Genomic DNA, 20,218 nt, shown 5'->3' on the forward strand with positions numbered 1-20,218 from the left:
GTAGGAAGAATAAGTTTAAAAGATGTAATGCACAGCATAGTGATGATAGTTAATAACAATGTGTTGTATTCTCGAGAAATTGCTGAGAGTAGATGTTGTGTCCTCACCACAAAAAAAGTGTGTGAGGCAATGCATATGTAAATTGGTTTGAGTCATTTCATAATGTATACCTATTTCAAAACATATTGCGTGTGATAACATGCAATTTTTTCAATTTAAAAATTAATTAAATAAGAGTAAAAAAGGAGAAACCCCAGTCCTTTAAGAGAGTTTGCAACACCTAGGTAACCGCCCTCACTATTATCCCCCAGTCTCACTGTACTCCTATTTCCATGTGTCCTCTTGTATCAGGTCTTGTTGAAGACTGCTCTCTCTGCTCCTTGTCTCCCCAGCCCCTGCCTTGCATTTAGGCAACTCACATTCAGTCTTCAGACCACAGGTCAAATGTAATTTTCTCTGGACAACTTCCCAGGCTCTTCAAACACTCATACTTCTGTTTTATTACTCCCATGCAGCCCAAGCACATCCTGTTATCAGGTGTTGCTGTGATCACTTGAATAACATCCATTAATCCCATTGGAACCGGAAACACTGGGAGGGAGAAGCCATGTCTGCCGTGCTACCCACTCTATCCTAGTCTTGGGTATGTTGTTGATATGCAGGAGACTCTCAAAAATTCCGTAAGTTAAGAATGGAAGGCTGGGACTGGAGTTATAGAACTGGGATACAACTGAGGAAAGAGAAAAAAGAGAGTGAGGACAGGGGAAAACAGAAATTTGGGAGGTAGGAAGGGAAAACAGAACTGCATAGAAGGCCAATGTCAGAAGTGTGAGAACAACTAAGCATGAATGGAGAAAAGGACAAGAAATGAATGAGAAATGAACAGTATCGAGCTCTACAGAGAAGACGTCAAGGACTTAACCAAGGCCTTTATAATTGGTCAGGGACCCATAAGCTTCAATAGGAATAGGGAGCAGAAGTCAGATCATGAGACAATTGAGAGTCAATAGTCCAAAAGTGGAAGCAAAGAAGGAAAATAGACACTTCAGCAGATCTGCAGAGTCAAGGAGACCAAAAATGATGAAACCCAAAAACATAAGACACATAACAACTGATGGGGCACTAAGGTCCAGAGAAGGGAAAAAGGAGTGGTAGGGTATAGCTCAGTGGTAGAGCACTTGCCTAGCAAGTGTGAGGCCTTGGATTCTAACACAAGCATGACCAAAAATAAATAAATAAATAAAAGAAAGAAAGAAAGAAAAAGAAAGAAAAAAAGGAAAAATAAGAAAGGGAATTTGCTGTGAAAAGACTTCTTGTTCTATCCTCACAAAAATACATAATTAGGTGGTAAGAAAGGAATTTATGGGAGCTTGGAAACTGATTTAACTAAACAACAGCACAATAGACAAGGTTAACTAAAGAGCATATGTCAGCAGGGTGTGGTGGAGCATGCCCATAATCCCAGTACTTGGGAGGCTGAGGAAGGAGTATTGCAGGTTTGAGGCCAGCCTCAGCAACTTAGCAAGACCTTGTTTCAAATTTAAAAAAAAAAAGCCTGGGAGTGTAGCTCAGGGATAGAATGCCCCTGGGCTCAATCCCTAGTACCATAAAACAAGCAGACAAACAATATTTGTCACTGAAATTGATGGGGATGTAAGAAGTCAATTCCGAGGTTAAAAGAATTATCAAAGCAGTGATGATACCCTTTCTGAGGTCTTAAAACCTGACTTGTAGTAGAAGTAATAAATTACACTGATTATATGATTTTCAACACCAGGGCTCAGTATACCACAAACTCTCAACTTGGCATTAGCATAGGAACAAGGGGCAAAGAAATCCATGGTATTAATGAGAATTTTCTTAAACTTTAAACTACCATTAATGTTGTAGCAGCAATATAAGTGGATAATTTAAGATTACAAACTTAAACGAATACCTATTGTGGTTGAGTGCCCCAATGCAACATGCTTGGGACCAAAAATGTTTCAGATTTTGGAGTTTATTCAATTTTGGAAGACTGGCATTAGTCCATACTGGTTTATTATCCCTAATCTGAAAATCTAGAATTTTAAATGCTCTAACACCTGACTTTTTGAACATCATGTCAGATTTCAAAGCATTTCAGATCTTGGCTTTGGAATGCTCCAACTGCACTAGGGATCCTATGTTCCAAAGTGATGTTCCCACTTTCACTAGGATGTTTTATTACTATAGTCTACTTATGCATAGGCCTAATATCCAGAATATACAAAGAGCTCTAAAGACTACACTAGCAAAATAAATAACCCAATTAAGAAATGGGCAACTGAACTGAATAGACACTTCACAAAAGAAGAGATACAAATGGCCAATAGATAAATGAAAAGATGTTCTACATCATTAGCCATCAGGGAGATGCAAATCAAAGTAAGCCGAGATTCCATCTAACCCCAATCAGAGTGGCAAGTATAAAGAAATCAAATAACAACAAATGCTGGCGAGGATGTGGGGAAAGAGGAACTCTTTTACACTGTTGGTGGGAGTGCAGACTAGTTCAGCCACTATGGAGATCAGTGTGGAGATTCCTTAGAAAACTGAGAATAGACCCACCATATGATCCGGCTATACCAATCCTGGGTATTTGTCGAAAGGGGTTTAAATCATAGAGCTACAGTAACATCTGCATACCCATGTTCGTAGCAGTACAATTCATAATAGCCAAAATATGGAAACAACCTAGGTCTCCATCAACAGGTGAACAGATTGCAAAATTATAGGAAATACACACAATGGAATTCTATTCAGCTATAAAGAAGAACAAGATCATGTCATTCGCAAGAAGACGGAAAGACCTGGAGAATATTATGTTAAGTGAGATCAGCCAAACACAGAAAGAGAAGGGACATGTGTTTTCTCTAATATTCCCAACCTAGGGAGTATTAGGAATACCAGAGGGACTCCAGATAATGGAAGGGAAATCTCAGCAAAGCTAAAATGGAAGGATAGGAGAGGAATAAAGCTGAGGTTGATTAATGGAGGTGCTACCTCCAAATATGTGTAAAGAATATAGCATCGTTAACCTGGACACTCATTGTTGGAAGAGGGGGAGGGGAACTGGGCGGGGCTGGGGAGAGGGCACCAAGCACAGTCTGAATGTATGTCATTTTCAATATGTTCCACATAATAATTAAAAATTAAAAAAGAAGAGATGAAGCTTGTAGAATAAAACATGATAGATTCTATAATAAAGTTGTATATAAGATAAATAAATAAAAAGCAGTACCAAATGCACTAGACAGAAGGACCTACAAAGGGCAATATTGAAAAGTTCCCAACATATTCTTGAAGAGAAAAATCCTTTTTGCATGTGCTTATAATGAAGCTGGTCGGCCTTCCCTTTGGGAAGGATGTAGGCTTGGCTTTGAAATACTTATAGTGTAAGTTTGGTAAACTTTGCTTCCACTTCTGGGTTTCCCAGGGCATCCAGCTCCAGTAGTAGCCAGTAATATAGGTGAAGGAAACATAGTGCAGCTGTACTTGTTAAGTGGCATGGTACCAACTTTCGGGTGACAATCATTTCAAGAGAAAAGGGAGCAGAAGAATTTCTTCAGCTGGGTAGTAGGTGTCTATAAGTATCCCATTTAAATATTTCTGTATTAGTAATTTTATTTTTAAGTGTGAAACAGGGTCTTGCTAAATTGCTGAAGGTTTCTCTAAGTTGCTGATGCTGGCCTCAAACATATTATTCTACTGTCTCTGTCTCACAATTATGTAAATGTTTCAAAATAAAATTTAAAGGGGTATAGGAGGAGTCAGTGGTAAAGATGGGTTGGATGGTGAGCTTGTGTTCCAGGTGGAAAAAATGGCCTAAAAAATTACACAGACATGAGAAAGCATAGGGAGGAAACCTAAGCAAGACACAGGAAAGAGGCACATTGGAAAGACTGGTCAGGAGCAGCTCATAGGGGACATGGATCCTCCTAAGTCTCTCATGGCTCTTTCTTCTTTTCTATCTCCATCAGAATTGCATTAGGCCCTTCTCACTTATCTGGAACACTAAAACAACTTTCTAGTGAGTCTTCCTGCCTCCAGCCATTCCCTCCTTTAATCCATCATCCACACCGCAGCCAGAATTCTCTTTCTGGCATGCACATCTGGTATGTCATTCTCCTTGCAAGATGAATGCTGCTTAACTGTGACTTATGAGGGTCTTGAGGCTGCTCCTTCTTCAAGCCTCATCAACTTCTGTCTCCCACTACCACTTCCACTCCCACAATTATGTCTTCCACAGAGCACCTGTCCCTCTCTATAGCATGAATGTCTATAGAGCAATATGGAAAAATACCTTGTGCATACAAAAACCAGCTGCCGAGCTGGGCATTGTGGTGCATGCTTGTAATTCCAGCGCTTGGGAGGCTGAGACAGGAGGATCGCACAGGTTCCAAGCCAGCCTCAGCTACTTAGTGAGGCTTTCAGCAACTTAGTGAGACCCTGTTTCCAAATAAAGTATAAATTAGGTCTGGGAGTGTAGCCCGGAGGAAGAAAAGCCCCTGGGTTCCACCCCAGTACCACCAAACACAAAACAAACAAAATACAAAAACAAAAACAAAACAAAAACAAAGAAACCTGCTGCCTACTAAGTTCCTCCCTTTCCCCTGCCTGACTACTACCATTTTTCAGCATCTCAGTTCAAATATCACCTCCTCTACAAAGCTTTCTATGACTCATTGCACTCTGTTAATCATCTTCTCTCTTGTGTCAGCATTACGTGCACCACTGTGGGCTGTGTCGTATTTCACCACAATTACTCATCTCTATAGCCTGTGAGGCGATGTTGGCTTTAACATATACTGTTATTTAACTGTCATAGTATTTGATTTGCCACGGTGCAAAGTGAATGTTTCTGGTGGAAGGCAAGAGTGCGTGAACGGACAAGGGCTACACTATCTTTCTCATCTCCCACAGTGCCTGAACCCAATGTCCTCTGCTAAACAGGAATCTGGAAGCAGTCTTCTTCATCCTAGCCCACCAGATTAAAGGATATCACGTGTCCACAGAAGCCCCTTCTGGGGTGGGGGGGGTCAATATTTTAAGCCAAAGCTAGGTACTTTGGCTTCCCAAGGTCAAAAGTTGGCTATGGGATTTTTCGACTCCAGAGGCAATGCTGGTAAGTGAGATGCCACAACTTAGTAGGTCAACACTATGGTCAACTCCATGACCAGGTCTTTACAAACCTTACAGAAGCACTGACAACACAAGGGCCGGGTCCCTCCTCAGTTCAATCACTGAGCACCTGCTCTCTGCTGGACACTGCAGTAGCTAGGCAGGGAGGACCAAAAGAACTCAGCATTTCACGACATGGCAGCAAGCAAATGAGATGGGCAGAATTCATTCATTCAACACACACTGAGTGAGCCTCAACTAAGAATGGAGAGAACACCAATAAACAAATAGAAAAGCATCCCTGTCCTCAAACAGACAATACACAGGACAAGCCAGAGAAATGTAAAAGAGGAGATAGCAACAAGTGCTCAGGAGAACAAGTGAATGTGGATGAGGGGTATGAGAGAGTGAGCTATAGAGGGTTTCACAGTGATGAGTGTTAGTAGAGAGGCATGAAGAAAGGGCTGCAGGGAGATGAAGAGGGAATCCTTCAAGGAGAACTGGAGAAGGCTCCAGAGAGGATTTGACTTTTGAGGTACATTTCAAGCACAAAGAACTGCTTTTGAAAGGGACAGAGTATGAGGCATCTGGGTTTAGTGAGAACAGCACACACACGATGGGAAAACAGAAGGAGTTTTGCAGAGTTTGAGAACAGGGTTGTTGGGGAGGAGGGATGTGAGTCAAAGCTAGAGAAGTGAGAAGGATTTTATACCATACAAAATAAAATAGCTTGTATTCTGTGGGAAACAGGGAGCCAATGATAGTTTTAGAACTGAAAAGCTATCTGGTGAGACTGGCTTTTAGGAAAACCACTCTGGAGGCACTGTGCAGGGCAGACTAATGCAAGGAAGGCCAAAAAGAAGGCAGCCGCCATGACAATCTAAGGATGCGACCACCATTTCTGGACTTCACTGGAGAATGGGAGGCAGAGAATCTGCCCTTTACATATGCCATATACATCTTTCAAAATAGGAGAGCTGACTCTGAAATCAGAAAGCACACATCTAGACTCCATTTCAGTGTTTACATAACTGAAACAAACAGGTGTCCACTTCAAAATGCCAATGAGATGACAGCTCTTTGTCAAACACACAAAAAAGTTTTAACATTTTGCAGCAGAATCCATAATTAATGTTCTTTTTTAGGACTTTAAGTGAAAAAAACACTATGATGACTTTTTTTGTGGTACTGAGGTTCCTAGAAACCCATCTACCTCTGGGGTACACTCCCAGGCCTATTTTATATTTTTATTTGGAAACAGGGTCTCTTAAGCGAGCAAGGCTGGCTTCAAACCTACGCGATCCTCCTGTCTCCACCTCCCCAAGCACGGGGATTATAAGTGTGCACCACTATGCCCAGCTATGATGACTCTTTTTAGGTTCCTGAGTAACCATTTAAATAGCATTCTTTACATGTTTTCTGCTATTAGCCACTTCCTTTTGAACTTGCACTAAATATTGTGGCCAGTTGCTTAAAATGTTTGGTATGCAAAACTTCATGGAAGAAGAAATAAGTTAGTACTCATTGTCAGAAGGGCATTGTATTTAAACACTCGATGCTAATCCCCATTCTGTGGGGTGACATATGAAAACAAATTAAACAAAACTTTGCTATGTGTTTCCATAGCTATAAAAGTAATATATGTTCATTCTACATATTTGAAAACTATTGACACGTGAAAAGAAAACAAAGCATGCATAATTCTACTCTATATATCTCAAGTGCAAAAATGTTTGGCATATTTCATACTTCTAGGCTCTTTTCTAGAGACATTTTTATTCATGTTATGTAGTTGAGATTATACTATCTACATGATGATCTTGTTACATCATCGTAATTAGAATAATTTTCTCAGTTCATTACCAGTGATAAAATAGAACAGAACCAGGCACACGTGCCTCAGCAATAAGCCAAGAGTTTCCATGGTGAAAAGGATGGTGATATTTACTTTATTTCTAATTTTCAACCATTCTCATATATATTAGCATAAAATTTTCTATCCCGATTGGGCCCTTGGGAGCTGTACAGAACAAGTCTAATCCTTACTCCACAGAAAGCCACTTCAAATATTCAAGGACAGCCATCATGCTTCTCTTTACTCTTTCTTTGCAAAAAGATCAACATTGATTTCAATCACTGCTCCCTTCTCTACCTTGGATAGTTTGTTAATGTCCATCTAAAAATGTGGCACCTAGATTTGAAACCATCACTTCGAATGAGGCTACCATTTCATTTTATCCAACTGTTATACTTCTGTTAAATGTCCTAAAGGTATATTAGCTGTTAAATCAGTCAGGTCCAATTACTGGTTCAAAAAACATTTTAGTCCTCTGTTAAAACAACCCTCCATATTTTAATGATACAATTGATTTTTACTGAGTAAATGCTATCTATAATAATTTTATATGTTTTCTCTAATGTCCTAGCCAATTCATATAATTTCAAACCCCATTTCTGTCATCTACCACTTGGTATAGTTTAATGCTTCTGACATATGGGCAATGATTTGTGTTAGACATGTTGGAAATGAAAGGCCCCACAAAGAAAGATGTTAGTGACCACTTTGTGGCTGATACTGAGCCTTATTAATAAAGTCTATCACTCCATTTACGTGCACCTACCACACTACTCAGCCCACATCTATACTGGTGATTGCCTTGATCTATACTGGTCTGTGCCTTGATTCTATCAAGATAATATGTCAATAACACTCCCATGGGTTCTTTCTTTTCTAGGACCCTAAGCCAACTATTTAAAGTGATCACTTGTAGAGCATTTGCCAGTTGTTGCCAAGGGTTGACATCCAGCTCCCTCCTTCTCATTTCCAGAATCTTTCCCATTTGGAAAATGAAAATATTTACTCATTTCCAGTCTTGCTTAGAAGTCTGAATCAATTCACAAAAATAAAGTGCCCTATCTCAGGCTACTGTGCCCTGATCTGTGTCTATATCCCTATGAGCATCGTGTAAAAAGTTGTAGTAGCTATACAAGTAAGGTCCCATGGCAAAGGAAACAAGGATCATAAGTAGCATCTTTCAGAATTCAGACATGATAAAAGTATCAAAAGATACAAAATATTCTAAATTAAAACACTCTGAAAGAAATGGGGAACTAAGAGCATAAAACGACAGTCTCAACGTCTCTTACATATAGCCACTTTTCTTTTCTTCAAGTACTCTGGACATGCTCACTCTTAGTCCATCCCATGAAAATATACCTGCCCCTTCAGGATGATGTGAGCAAAGAAAACCTATCCCATCTACCAGAAGTTTTGTGACAGCAAAAGCAGCTACACATTCCCACTGCCCCTTCTGCTTCATGTCCCCATTCCATCAGTGGAACATTCCGTGAAACTTCATGGCCATGAGTTGAAAAGGCAGAGTTGCAGTGAACCATACCACAGTCATCCTAGTTCTAGACTGCTACTTACTGCTTTGTAACTGAACACCTTGAAAGTTCTAGTGGGGTGGAACTTAACCAGGGATTTACATCGGCATACTCCTCTGTGCTTAGACATTCTGATGCAGTAAATCTGGGGCACCTGTCTCACTTGTTAAGCTCAACAAGTGTTTTTCATCTGCTACAACCTCTCCTCACTGTTATAGAGATAAAACTTAACTTATTGGGGATAGAAAATAAAATCTATTGAGCACCTACTACACATTGGACATGTTAGGCATTTTCACACACATTTTCCTATGAAGTAGGTACTATCTACATTTTAGAGATGAGGAAATTAAGACAGAGATTGAAAACTTGTCTATAAAACTCGTTTTTAAAATGTATTTTATCCCCTACATAAACAGGTGTTAGTGTTAAATGAATTTTGCATAAGCAAAAATTACAAATTGAGAAGCAAATATATTCCCCATGTTAATCTGACCCACAGTCAATCTTGCAAGGGAGAAGAGAAACAGTTTAGCATAATCTTTAACAGTTAGGGTCATCTGTATGGTCTTATATTCTACTTACCATTTCCAAACTTCTTAAATAAAGACGGTAATTTGTGATGTAAACTCTTCCCTTAATGGGGCCATTGAAAGGACATATGTAAATAACTTCTTTGTCTAGTAAGATAAAAAAAGGACCCTAAAATAATGGAAATATATACCAAAATACACAACAAATGGCACTAATTTAATATATTTGGCTAAGAATAACTATAATGAAAAAAATTGACTGAAAAGGTTGACAGCGAGCACCGGCAATGTTTCCATGTTACGGTGCTAGGTCAAGTCAGGGCAGTTGGGGAACCTGCAGGTCCTAGTAGTGCTTCTCTGAGCTTGCCCACCATGCTGTCACTCTTTGGGGTAAGGTGACAATAGCTGGAAAGCAAAATGAATGAGAATGCTGCTGCTGCTACCACCCTCAATGGTTGTAAAATAACTATGAGAACTATTTCAACCATGGGATGGCAATTCATGTAGGACAGTCTTGTGGATTAACTGCTAGATTGGGTATTGAGGTTTGCCAGCCTCTGACCATGTAAACATTATGGTATTTTTAGCAGTAGAAATCTGGCTATAGTCTATTTTTCCCTTTTAATAATCCAGAGAAGTGTAGCTAGACTCATATCAAACATGTAAGTGATAAAAACAAATGGCTAAAAGAATAATACATCTTTGGAAGATGATGTACTCTAGGGAAAACTAAATGCCAATCTTTAGGAGAAAATAAATCAGAATAGTCAATTAATTATAACAGAAATAGGTTTTCTCTTATCTTTTGAGGATGTCCTTGAATGTATTTGTGGCTTTTATTTTTTTAATGATTTAAAAATCCCTTTTTCCCTAAATGCTACATGAAAAATACCCAGTAAGACTACTTCATGCCGGTTCAGTTAGTTATTACTCTGGTTAAGTTTTGGGCACTGATATCCAGCACCAAAATTTCACATATAAAGACTACCAAAAGTAAACTATATTCTTTGCTCTTATCCAGAAATGAGAATGGAACTATCCCATTGGTTTTTGTTTCAAGAACAGAATTATGTGTGCAAATCTGTGGCTATGGAATAATTTCCCATGATACATGACTAAATAATTCACAAAGGTATTGTGTCTATGGTTCTCAACTAGCTAGCACCATGTTTTAGCCATTTAAGTTAAAAATCTATATCTCAGTCAATAAACTGAAAGGTTTTCTAAAGCAATGGTAACCCATCAGCTCCAATGCAAGAGGAGGGTGTTAACCCTAATATAAAATTTAAATGCCCACAACATTAGTACTTGGCTCAAAAGCTGTCAGATGCTTTTGTACTCGTAAGTCAGAATGATCTGGCCTTCCCAAAGTAGACATTTTCATCTTAATATGAATTTATCATGAAAAAATAGCATGTCAAAATGTTACCCCAATATTATTTTCTGACAAACAAAAGATATTTTAAAACAATATGATCTTCTATTATCTCCAAAGACAATACTTAAGCCTTTAAGCTTATCACTTGAAGGATATATCAAAGACCAGAAAACATAATATCATTTTGTTTTTATAACCTTCAACCATGTGAGCCTATGTCTCCAGTAACAGACTTTTATGAGATAATCCACTATTTTTTCCTAAATCATTCTGGATCTTTGGTACACAGACAAGAATATAACTATCCTTATAAGCATAAAGCTTTTGAAAGAACTGCCTGATTAAGAAAGGAATGCAGAGTTCTCTGTGTTATTGCTTCTAAACAAAACTAGCCTATTTGTCTCTCTGCCTTATAGAGAGTAAGGGAGCCTAAATCCACCTGATCCTGCCATGCTCTCATTTAGTTATGCAATCTTAGTGTCAGAGGGTCCTTACCAGTAATTAGCGTTTCTCCTGGGAGTCCAGGAACATTCTCGCTGAGATCCTGATTGACTCCATCTTGAGATGTCTGGGAATGAAGCAGAGGCATTAGAGGTCGTGGCATTACCTTTGTACAGGGTCTTAAATCAGCCGGGAATGCAGCAACTAGACATATGCTTTATTTTTTCCTCCTGTGGTACTGGGAATTGAACCCAGGGACATTCTACCTCTAAGCTATAACTTAAGTCATTTTTACTTTTTGTTTGGAATTTTTTGTTTGTCTGAGGTTTCTCAAAGCTTTGCTAAGTTGCTGAGGCTGGCCACAAACCTGTGATCCTCCTGTCTCAGCCTCTTAGGTACTGGGGTATACAGATGTATACCACAACACCCTGCTTTAGACATTTGCTTTTACAAAGAAAAAATCAGAGACTGAGGATTTGAGAAAATTGGCACAGAAAATTCAAACTGAAAAATATAATCTGGGCTAGGAGTGTGGCTTAATGATGGAGCACTTCCTTAACAAGAATTAGGTCCTGTGTTCCATCACCAACACCGCAAACAAAATGAAAAGAAAGGAATCTGGCAACCACATTAATTAGATGTGTTTATTTCTAGTAGGCATTTAAACCATGTTAGCATCTTTTGAATGTTAATTTTTAAGTTAACATTTTCAGGGAAATGATAAAATATAAATATGAAGCATAGTCTATAGATACACATATACTACAGTGACTTTCTTTTCTCATACTGCATATTCACTCATCCTTGGTCACCCAGCTAGCTCAGTTGTAACCATGAGACTCAAGGAGTCAGTCAACTTTTGTGAAGAGTAGGAATTAAAACTTCAGCTCCAAGGTGCCTTAACTGAACAACAGTAGAATAATTGGTCAGAACCTTCTTATTATGCCAGAAAATAAGTGTCACAACATACTTTGATTCTTATTTTATTAAGCTCCTTCCTTCCTTCCTTCCTTCCTTCCTTCCTTCCTTCCTTCATCTTTGCTAAGAGACTTGTCCTCTGTAATAGAGAGTAATGGTCTGTCAAGAACTTTTGAGCTGGCAAGGGCCTTCTGAAGCATTTGTAACTTCTCCAATTAGTTTGCCACTTCTCTGGACCTTCCTTTCGGAGGTATTCCCAGGCATGTGCCCCATTCAATCACTTCAGCAGCTCCCCAGGCAGGCAAAGTATTAAACACAAAAGCTCATAGTCCAATTCTGAAGATCCAGTTTGCCAAGGAAGACATCCACTGTGACCTGGTTACCCAGTAAAAACATCTTTCCAGTTGTTCAGCCACCCTAGTCTATTGATACTAATGTTGCATCACATATTATTGGTTTTGTGACATATGAGGCATATCTCTGATCTCTGGAAAAAAGTTGTTTTCAGCAGTATTTTTCTTTTAATTTTTTGTCTAGTAGTTTTCTAGAACTACATGGCAATCATTTAGTGTATAAAGTTAGAAATGTTTCCCTCAGAGGGTTTTGCAAATATCAAGTAAAATAAAATGTACCAGCAAATCTTTGTGAATTATTAGGAGCTATGCAAGGATTAATTATGAAACAAGAGAAATGTGAATTGTATATTTAAGTGAGGTCTAAGCTGTTAAAGTGGAGTGCTTTCCTAGGCACAATGGCACATGCCTGTAATCACAGTACTTGGGAAATTGAGACACAAATTCAAAGCCAGCCTTGGCAATTTTTGGAGGCCCTGTCCTAAAATTAAAAAATATAGAGGTTGGAGATATTGCTTAGTGGTAGAGCACCCTTGAGTGCTCTACCACTAAGCAACATTTAGCTCTGATACCAAAAACATTTAGCTCTGATACCACTAAGCACATTTAGCTCTGATACCACAAAAAAGTGAGAGATTTACTGGATCTTTAAAAGTTTTGTCTTTTTTTATTCAGACACAGAATTAAAATTGCTAGCCAGTTTTGAACCGTTTTTCGTGTTTGTAAGTTATGTATTTTAACTGGGGTGTGGCAAGGCCAACTGTTCTCAGCCAGGAATATCTTCCTCAACAAGAAACAAAACCACACACCTTATATAAATGCTAAGACTGAAAAGAAATCATTAACCTTTAGTGCTGCCTCTTACTAACTACAAACAAATATAAGGGGCAAAAGTCATATTCAGCATGCCATATTTTTTTTTAACAACAGTTAAGGCTCAGGAGGAGAAAGCATAATCCAAGCCCCAAATAAGAAGGGGAAGGTTTAATTAACACAGGATAATATGGAATTAATATAGGATATACTTTATATCAGAGCAGCATTACACAAAGATTTATAATTATATTTTGGAAGACACTGGAGATTGAACCCAGGAGTATTTTATCACTGAGCTATACTCCCAGGCACTTTTATTTTTATTTTGAAATAGGGTCTTCCTAAATTATCATGCACTGGCCTTGAACCTGTGAGCCTCCTGTCTCGGCCTGCCAAATATTGGGATTACAGGCATGGACCACTGTACCTGGATGTTAATTAAATGCTTTAAGTTACTTTCATGTTTAGAACTGATTCTTGTACCATAAAAACACTAAGAGAAAGTAAACTTATATAATCTTGGGAATGAAGGATGTCCTTGGACATACTCAAAGCAAAAACCTAAAAGGCTGATCAATGTAATTACATAAAACCTTTGAGGCATGTTCCTCATGGGCTGTAGGGGGCATGCACTGTGCGGACCTTGGCACCTCAGGGGGCCTGTGTAGTGTGATGTGGCTGGGATACATGGAGAAAGAAGGCCAATCTGCGGGGCAGCCCTGAGCCTTCAGGTCCAGGTCCCTCTGCCAGTGAGCCTCCCTCTTGCCAGGCTCTCTGTGTTCAAGTGTCCTGTGGCCGGGCCCCATTAGTGGAATGGTTGCCAAAGCCCAGAGTATTGGGCTCCCATACACCCTGTGAAGGAAACTGGCGCACCCCCCCCCATCCCGTGCATAAAGCCCCACTTTGCCAGGAGCAGCTGTAGTCACTGGCAACCAAGATCGACATCTGTGGTCACAGACTTGCGGAACTTTTTTCTCTCTCTCACTGATCTAGGACAATGTGCAATACCAACAGGTCTGTGTCTCCCAATGGAGCTGTAAGCACCTCATAGATTCTAGCATCAGAACAAGAAACCCTGGTTAGACCAAAGCCATTGCTCCTGAAGTTATTTAAGTCTGTTGGAGCACAGAAAGACACACTATGAAAGAAGTTATATTTTATCTTTGCCAGTGTATTATGATAAAACGATTATATGATGAAAGGCAACACCATATAGTCACCATTTGAACAATAATTCAAATGATTTTCTAGGAGCTTTGTTTGGAGTGCCAAGCTTCTCTGTGAAAGACCACAGGAAGATATATACAATGGTCTACAGAAACTTGGTGGTAGTCAATCAACAAGAATCATCAGATTCCAGTGTATCTGTGAGTGAAAACAGGTGTCAACTTGAAGGTGGGAGTGATCAGAACGATCCTGTGCAAGAGCTACAGGAAGAGAAGCCTTCATCTTCCAATTTGATTTCTAAACCATCTACCTCATCCAGGAGAAGAATTAGTGAAACAGAAGAAAATTCAGATGAATTATCTGGTGAACAACAAAAAAAGTGCCACAAATCGGTAGTTTCTCACTTTCCTTTGATGAAAGCCTGGCTTTGTGTGTAATAAGGGAGACCTGTGAAAGGAGCTATTGCTGTGAGTCGATGGGGATGCCACCACATCTGGATCTTGATGATGGTGTGAGTGAACATTTAGCTGATTGGTTAGATTGGGACTCAGTTTCAGATCAATTTAGTGTAGAATTTGAAGTTAAATCTCTTGATTCAGAAGATTACAGCCTTACTGAAGAAGGACAAGAACTCTCAGATGAAGACAAGACAATGAGTTATATTGAGTTACTGTGTATCAGGCAGGGCAAAGTGACAGATTCATTTCAATAAGACCCTGAAATTTCCTTAGCTGACTATTGGAAATGTACTTCATGCAACAAAATGAATCCTCCCCTTCTAAGACATTGCAACAGGTGTTGGGCTCTTAGTGAGATTTAGCTTCCTGAAGATAAAGGGTAAGATAAAGGGGAAATCCTTGAGAAATCAAAACAAGAAAACCCAACACAGGCAGAAGGAGGTTTGGATGTGACGGATGGTTAAAAAAAAAAAAAAAAAAAAAAAAACTACAGTGAATGATTCCAGAGAGTTATGTGTCGAGGAAAACTATGACAAACCAGTCACACAAGCCTCGCAGTCACAAGAGATTAAAGACTATTTTCAGCCATCAACTTCTAGTAGCCTTATTTATACTACCCAAGAAGATGTTGATGAAATTAAGAGGGAAGAAACACAAGACAAAGAAGAAAATATGGAATCTAGTTTTCCCCTTAATGCCATTGAACCGTGTGTGATTTGTCAAGGTCGACCTAAAAATGGTTGTATCATTCATGGTAAAACTGGATATCTTATGTCATGTTTCACATGTGCAAAGAAGCTGAAGAAAAGAAATAAGCCCTGTCCAGTATGCAGACAACCCATTCAAATGATTGTGCTGATGTATTTCAACTAGATGACTTGTCATAAAATTAGAATTATATATTTCTAACCCTAAAAATTTAGACAAGATAGCTTTTATTTTTATTTACATTTATCAAAGCAAGAGAAGTATCTCCCTGCGAAATTCTTTGTGGGAGTAGGAATGGTAAATATTCACTTGTAGGAATAATTTCTACTTTCTCTTAAAAATTGAAGTAAGATATTTATATGTGAATTAATACCTTTCATGTAAGAAGAAAAAACATGTATAAGAGACTCAATATCTAAATTTTAGATTATCCGAAACTCTCCAATCCTTAGTTTCTCTGTTCTTTCAGAAGTTGGTAGCTATATTTGGTGCTATGTAAGTAAAAATGTACTCCCTATTCTCCAGCTTCTCTCATATAGAGTAAGGGAAAGATCGTAACAAAGTTTTCAGTTGAGAATAGCTATTATTGACCCTCAAGACAGTAAAGTGTGGAATTTTCTAGAAATAACCTAGAACATTATCTTATACAACTAATTTTAGGATTTGGTGGAATCTATTACTTCCTATAAGTTGGAAGACAATTCTGAGATACTTTGAAGCATCTTCTTGGGCTAGACATGGTTCCTGAGAATTCTCTAGATTCAGACCCTAGCCAACAGCCAGTTTAAAAACCAGTGAATTTAGAAAGATTAAGAAATCCAATACACAGAATTGTTCATCTTATTACTTTTTTAATGGTAGTGAGGATTGAATCCAGGGTGGTCTACCACTGAGCATAGTCCCACCCCCTCCCTTTTATTTTCTTTGAGAAGGTCTTGTGAAATTGCTAAGGGGGCACTGAACTCAATCCTCTTGCCTCAGCCTCCTGAGTTACTGGGATTACAGGTGTGTGCTACCACACATGACAATTGTTCATTTTAAAAACTAAGTGGAAAGGTTCCAGCTTCTCGCTCTCTAGAAATGATGCATTAGTTTTCTTCAAGAAAGACAGGGTCAAAAGATGCATTCTAAAATGATATAATTATGTGGGTTAACTTCTTGATTTAAGAAGAATCTTGAGAAAAATAAAATAGTCACCTTGATTTAAGACCCCAGTGTTTTCTCCCATGTATGATAGTTATACATATTCAAATGAGGACAGTACAATTAACTGGTCTGTAAGTTTAGAATGGGGATCACAGGGCAATTTTGTATAGCATGTTACTAAGAGTACATTGTTGGTTTAAACTTCCAAAGTGCCACCTCCTCATGACTTTCCCATCTATACATTTTTATGTAAGAAAAAAATGCCTGAGAGATCGCTACTTTAGTTTTGGCAGTCCTCAAATATAATGAAGTTTTATTAATTTGTGATTTACAGTATTTTGACTAAGAAGAGAGGATGAACTAAGAAGAATCCATCCTTTTTGGGGCGAGTTAGTAGTAATAGGTTATGCATGGTTCTACATATGCAGTGAGTGCTGTATACTCAACAGCATTACAAATGGGACACTAAGGATGTCTGTAGCGCCTACTGTGGAGTCAACATTCAACTGCAAATGAAGCCCAGTTTTACAATCCATAAGACTACATTAGTTAATGTAGTCTTGTCTAAATTTTAGGATTAGTATACATGTTATTTATTGATTTACAAATAAATGATTTGTTAAATTATTAAAAAGAACCTTTGAATCTGTGTATCTCAAAATCAAAACAAACTACCATAAATAAAAGTAAAATGCTGCCAGGCGTGGTGGCTCACACTTGTAATCCCCATGCTTGGGAGGCGGAGACAGGAGGATCGTGCAGGTTTGAAGCCAGCCGCACTGTCTTAAGAGACCCTGTTTCCAAATAAAAGTATAAAAAAATTAGGTCTGGGAGTGTATCCTGGAGGTAGAAGGGCTTCCAGGAATCGCAGTACCACCAAAAAAATAGAGAGTAAAATGCTAACATTGGACTAGAAAAGAGACTTGTATGTTATAAAGTTAATTATCATAATACATATAACATTTGTAAATCAGTAAGAAAAATCCTCCCAAAACATCCGAAGGTAAATAGGAAAAGACATCAACAGCCATGTCAAAAAAAGAAATAAAAATGGATGGATGACAAAAACACTCTTTAAAAAAAGTTCACCTTGTTAGTAATCAAGGCATACAAATAAAAAGATATTTGCTCCTTCCATACTTCTTGAACAGCCTTATACACTGCTGGGTGGGAGTATAAATTAACCTTCCTGGTAGATAATCTTAAATCCTTACAAGGCCATAAATAAAGCTTACTTTACATTCAACTTCTTTTGACATATGTTCCTAAATCTCCTTCTAATTGTACAATTTTCTCTTGGCTACTCTGAACCATTTTATGTTAAAGTTGTATTTGTTTAGGTTATATAACTCTTTTATCATCATAATTAAAAATAATGCCAATGTTAGAAAGATACAGAAATGTTCTCAGTGGGCCTTGGCCTTCCAATATCTTCCAATATCTCCTTCCCAAAGATTTTTGGGTCAAAGGATTGCCTGGTACCTGAAATGTAAGGTCTGGCTGCAATCCATGAGATAAAAGCGAAGTTACATGAAAGGATTTACAAATGAAGAACTCAACACATATAAGGCATTCTATCTAAAATTGTTCCTGAGCTGATTTGGGAATATATATATATATATTGTGTGTATGTGTGTGATACTAGGGATGGAACCCAGGGGCATTGTTCCTCCGAGCTACACTCCCAGTCCTATTTTTTTAGTCTTTTTATTTTTTAAAACAGGGTCTCACTGAGTTGCGAAGCGCCTCACTAAGTAGATGAGGCTGTCCACGAACCACAATCCTCAGATCTCCATCTCCCAAATGCTGGGATTACAAGCATGTGCCACCACACCTGGCTATAAATAAAATATTTACTAATGTATTTATACTGTGTGAATGAATAGTGAAATTCATAATTCAATAAGCCCCAAATGACTACGCAATATTTAAATATGAAAACAAAAATGTAGAGAGAGGGATACAGATAAATCTGAAATTCAACTTACCCTCTTAATAGATTCATTTTCCAAGGAGTGTGAATTATACTTAGAAGTTGATGCAGAGGCCATACTGGAAACCCTAACAAGAAAGATAATACTCTCTATTAACTCAATTTGTATTGCAATTTCAAACATATGTAACACCAAAGATTTACATATTTCAACTGAGAGTACACAGTATAGGACCTATTTCCATACTAACCCCTAGTGGAATGACACATACAATGAACCAGAGCTGAATAAAGGTTTATGGAACCCAGAAGAACAGAAAAGAGAAGCTAAGTACAAAAGGAGAAAACTCAGAGAAAGATGCCACATATTTTCCAGGAATTTTTATTCATAGTGCTCAAACTGTCATCTATAAAAAAAACTCTGATGTTTATCAGTGCAACAGGCCTCAAATTTCTAAGCTTCTTAATTTTGAAAGATAATTTAGAAGCAGCCAAGCAGAATGATAAAAAGGTGGATAATTTAACTTATACTATTTTCCCCTTCAAAAATTCTGTTTTCTCCAAATTAAGGCAGTTTAATGTGACATGGATTTGACTCAAATCAAATCTGCAAGGTTTGATTTAATCATTATTTTCTAGGGAAAGTATATACTTCATTTAAATAATGTATATTTATTATAAATCAGACATGAATGAAAGCATCAAATTCAAAACATAAACAAAACCATTTTAATGCAAGTATTTATTTAGATTTATGAAGATTATAGCAACAACAGGAAACTAAGTAATTCTTTTTTTGTTTTTGTACTATTGATTGAACCCAGGAGCATCCTACATCCAAGCTACATCCCCAGCCCGGTTTTATTTTTTTATTTTGAGACATGGCATCACTTAGTTGGTGAGGGCTTCACTATATTGCTAAAACTGACCTTGATTCTGTGATCTTCCTTTCTCAGCCTTCCAAGTACTGGGATTATAGGTGTGTGCCACCACGCCTGGCTTCTGTAGTTACTTTATCAAAAACAATAACTAATACATATGAAGTTGTTGGGAGGTAATCTATATTTAATTCAAAAAGATGATTTGGGGTTCCCATGGAACCATTTGGACAGACTATGTTAAAAAAGCAGTCACTCCCTAACAAAACTCAACATGGTGAATATCAAAACAAATCCTAGTGAACTGGGGCTGGAGGTATAGCTCAGTGGTAGGGTGATTGCTCAGCATGTGTGAGGCCCAGGGTTCCATTCCCAGCACTGAAATAAATAAATATATAAATAACCCATCCTAGTAATTTGTTATCTTTACTATGTTTCCTGTCTTTAAGAAAAGCCTACAAGATGCAGATAAGGGGAACCACCAAGATGAAAAAGTGGAGCCATAGCCAGGTGAGGGCAATCTTAAAAGACTAAGACTGTTAGGCTGCCCACACAAGAGATCAACTCTACAAGGACAAGGCTTGTGTCCACTTAGTTCATGACTGTATCCTGACATACAATAACATTCATAACTATTTAGTGAATGAATGACTAATTGTGTGGAAAATACTCGATACCATGAAACATCATGATAGAGATAACTAGAATATTAGTTCACCCAATTCCAGAACACTGGAAGTAGGAAACTATTATTGAAGCTTAAAACTGAATGATTATCAGGGCATAGCATCACATGCCTATAGTCCCAGTTGCTCAGGAGGCTGAAGCAGGAAGATCAATTGAACCCAGGAATTCTGGGCCAACCTGGGCATCATAATGAGACTCTATACTCACACGCCCCCCCCAAAATAGAAAAAAAAAAGAAAATTTGAGACAAAATACTTAGTAACAGAATATTTC

At 38.1% G+C, this 20,218-nt stretch overlaps 1 protein-coding gene and 1 pseudogene across 5 annotated transcripts in view; one reads left to right on the top strand and one right to left on the bottom strand.

Moving 5' to 3' along the window:
- The window catches only part of MTM1 (myotubularin 1), a gene marked incomplete at both ends in the record, with an annotated part of 88,672 nt that extends 70,171 nt beyond the window's left edge, over nucleotides 1–18,501 (bottom strand). For 3 of the 4 annotated variants that reach the window (XM_080718587.1, XM_080718586.1, XM_080718585.1), the window contains 3 exons: nucleotides 9,115–9,209; nucleotides 10,936–11,008; nucleotides 18,436–18,498. In XM_080718587.1, coding sequence (XP_080574713.1) covers nucleotides 9,115–9,209; nucleotides 10,936–11,008; nucleotides 18,436–18,498 — 231 coding nt within the window. Of the gene's footprint in view, nucleotides 1–9,114; nucleotides 9,210–10,935; nucleotides 11,009–18,435 lie in introns of all 4 variants that reach the window. The other variant, XM_080718588.1, reaches the window with a different exon arrangement.
- On the top strand, nucleotides 13,963–15,466 carry LOC308278711 (E3 ubiquitin-protein ligase Mdm2-like; annotated as a pseudogene). Its single transcript has one exon. The product of its transcript is annotated as an E3 ubiquitin-protein ligase Mdm2-like (transcript).
- Nucleotides 18,502–20,218: the final 1,717 nt, after the last annotated feature.

Source organism: Muscardinus avellanarius, assembly GCF_963383645.1.
Source record: "Muscardinus avellanarius genome assembly, chromosome: X".
Taxonomy (NCBI): Eukaryota; Metazoa; Chordata; class Mammalia; order Rodentia; family Gliridae; genus Muscardinus; species Muscardinus avellanarius.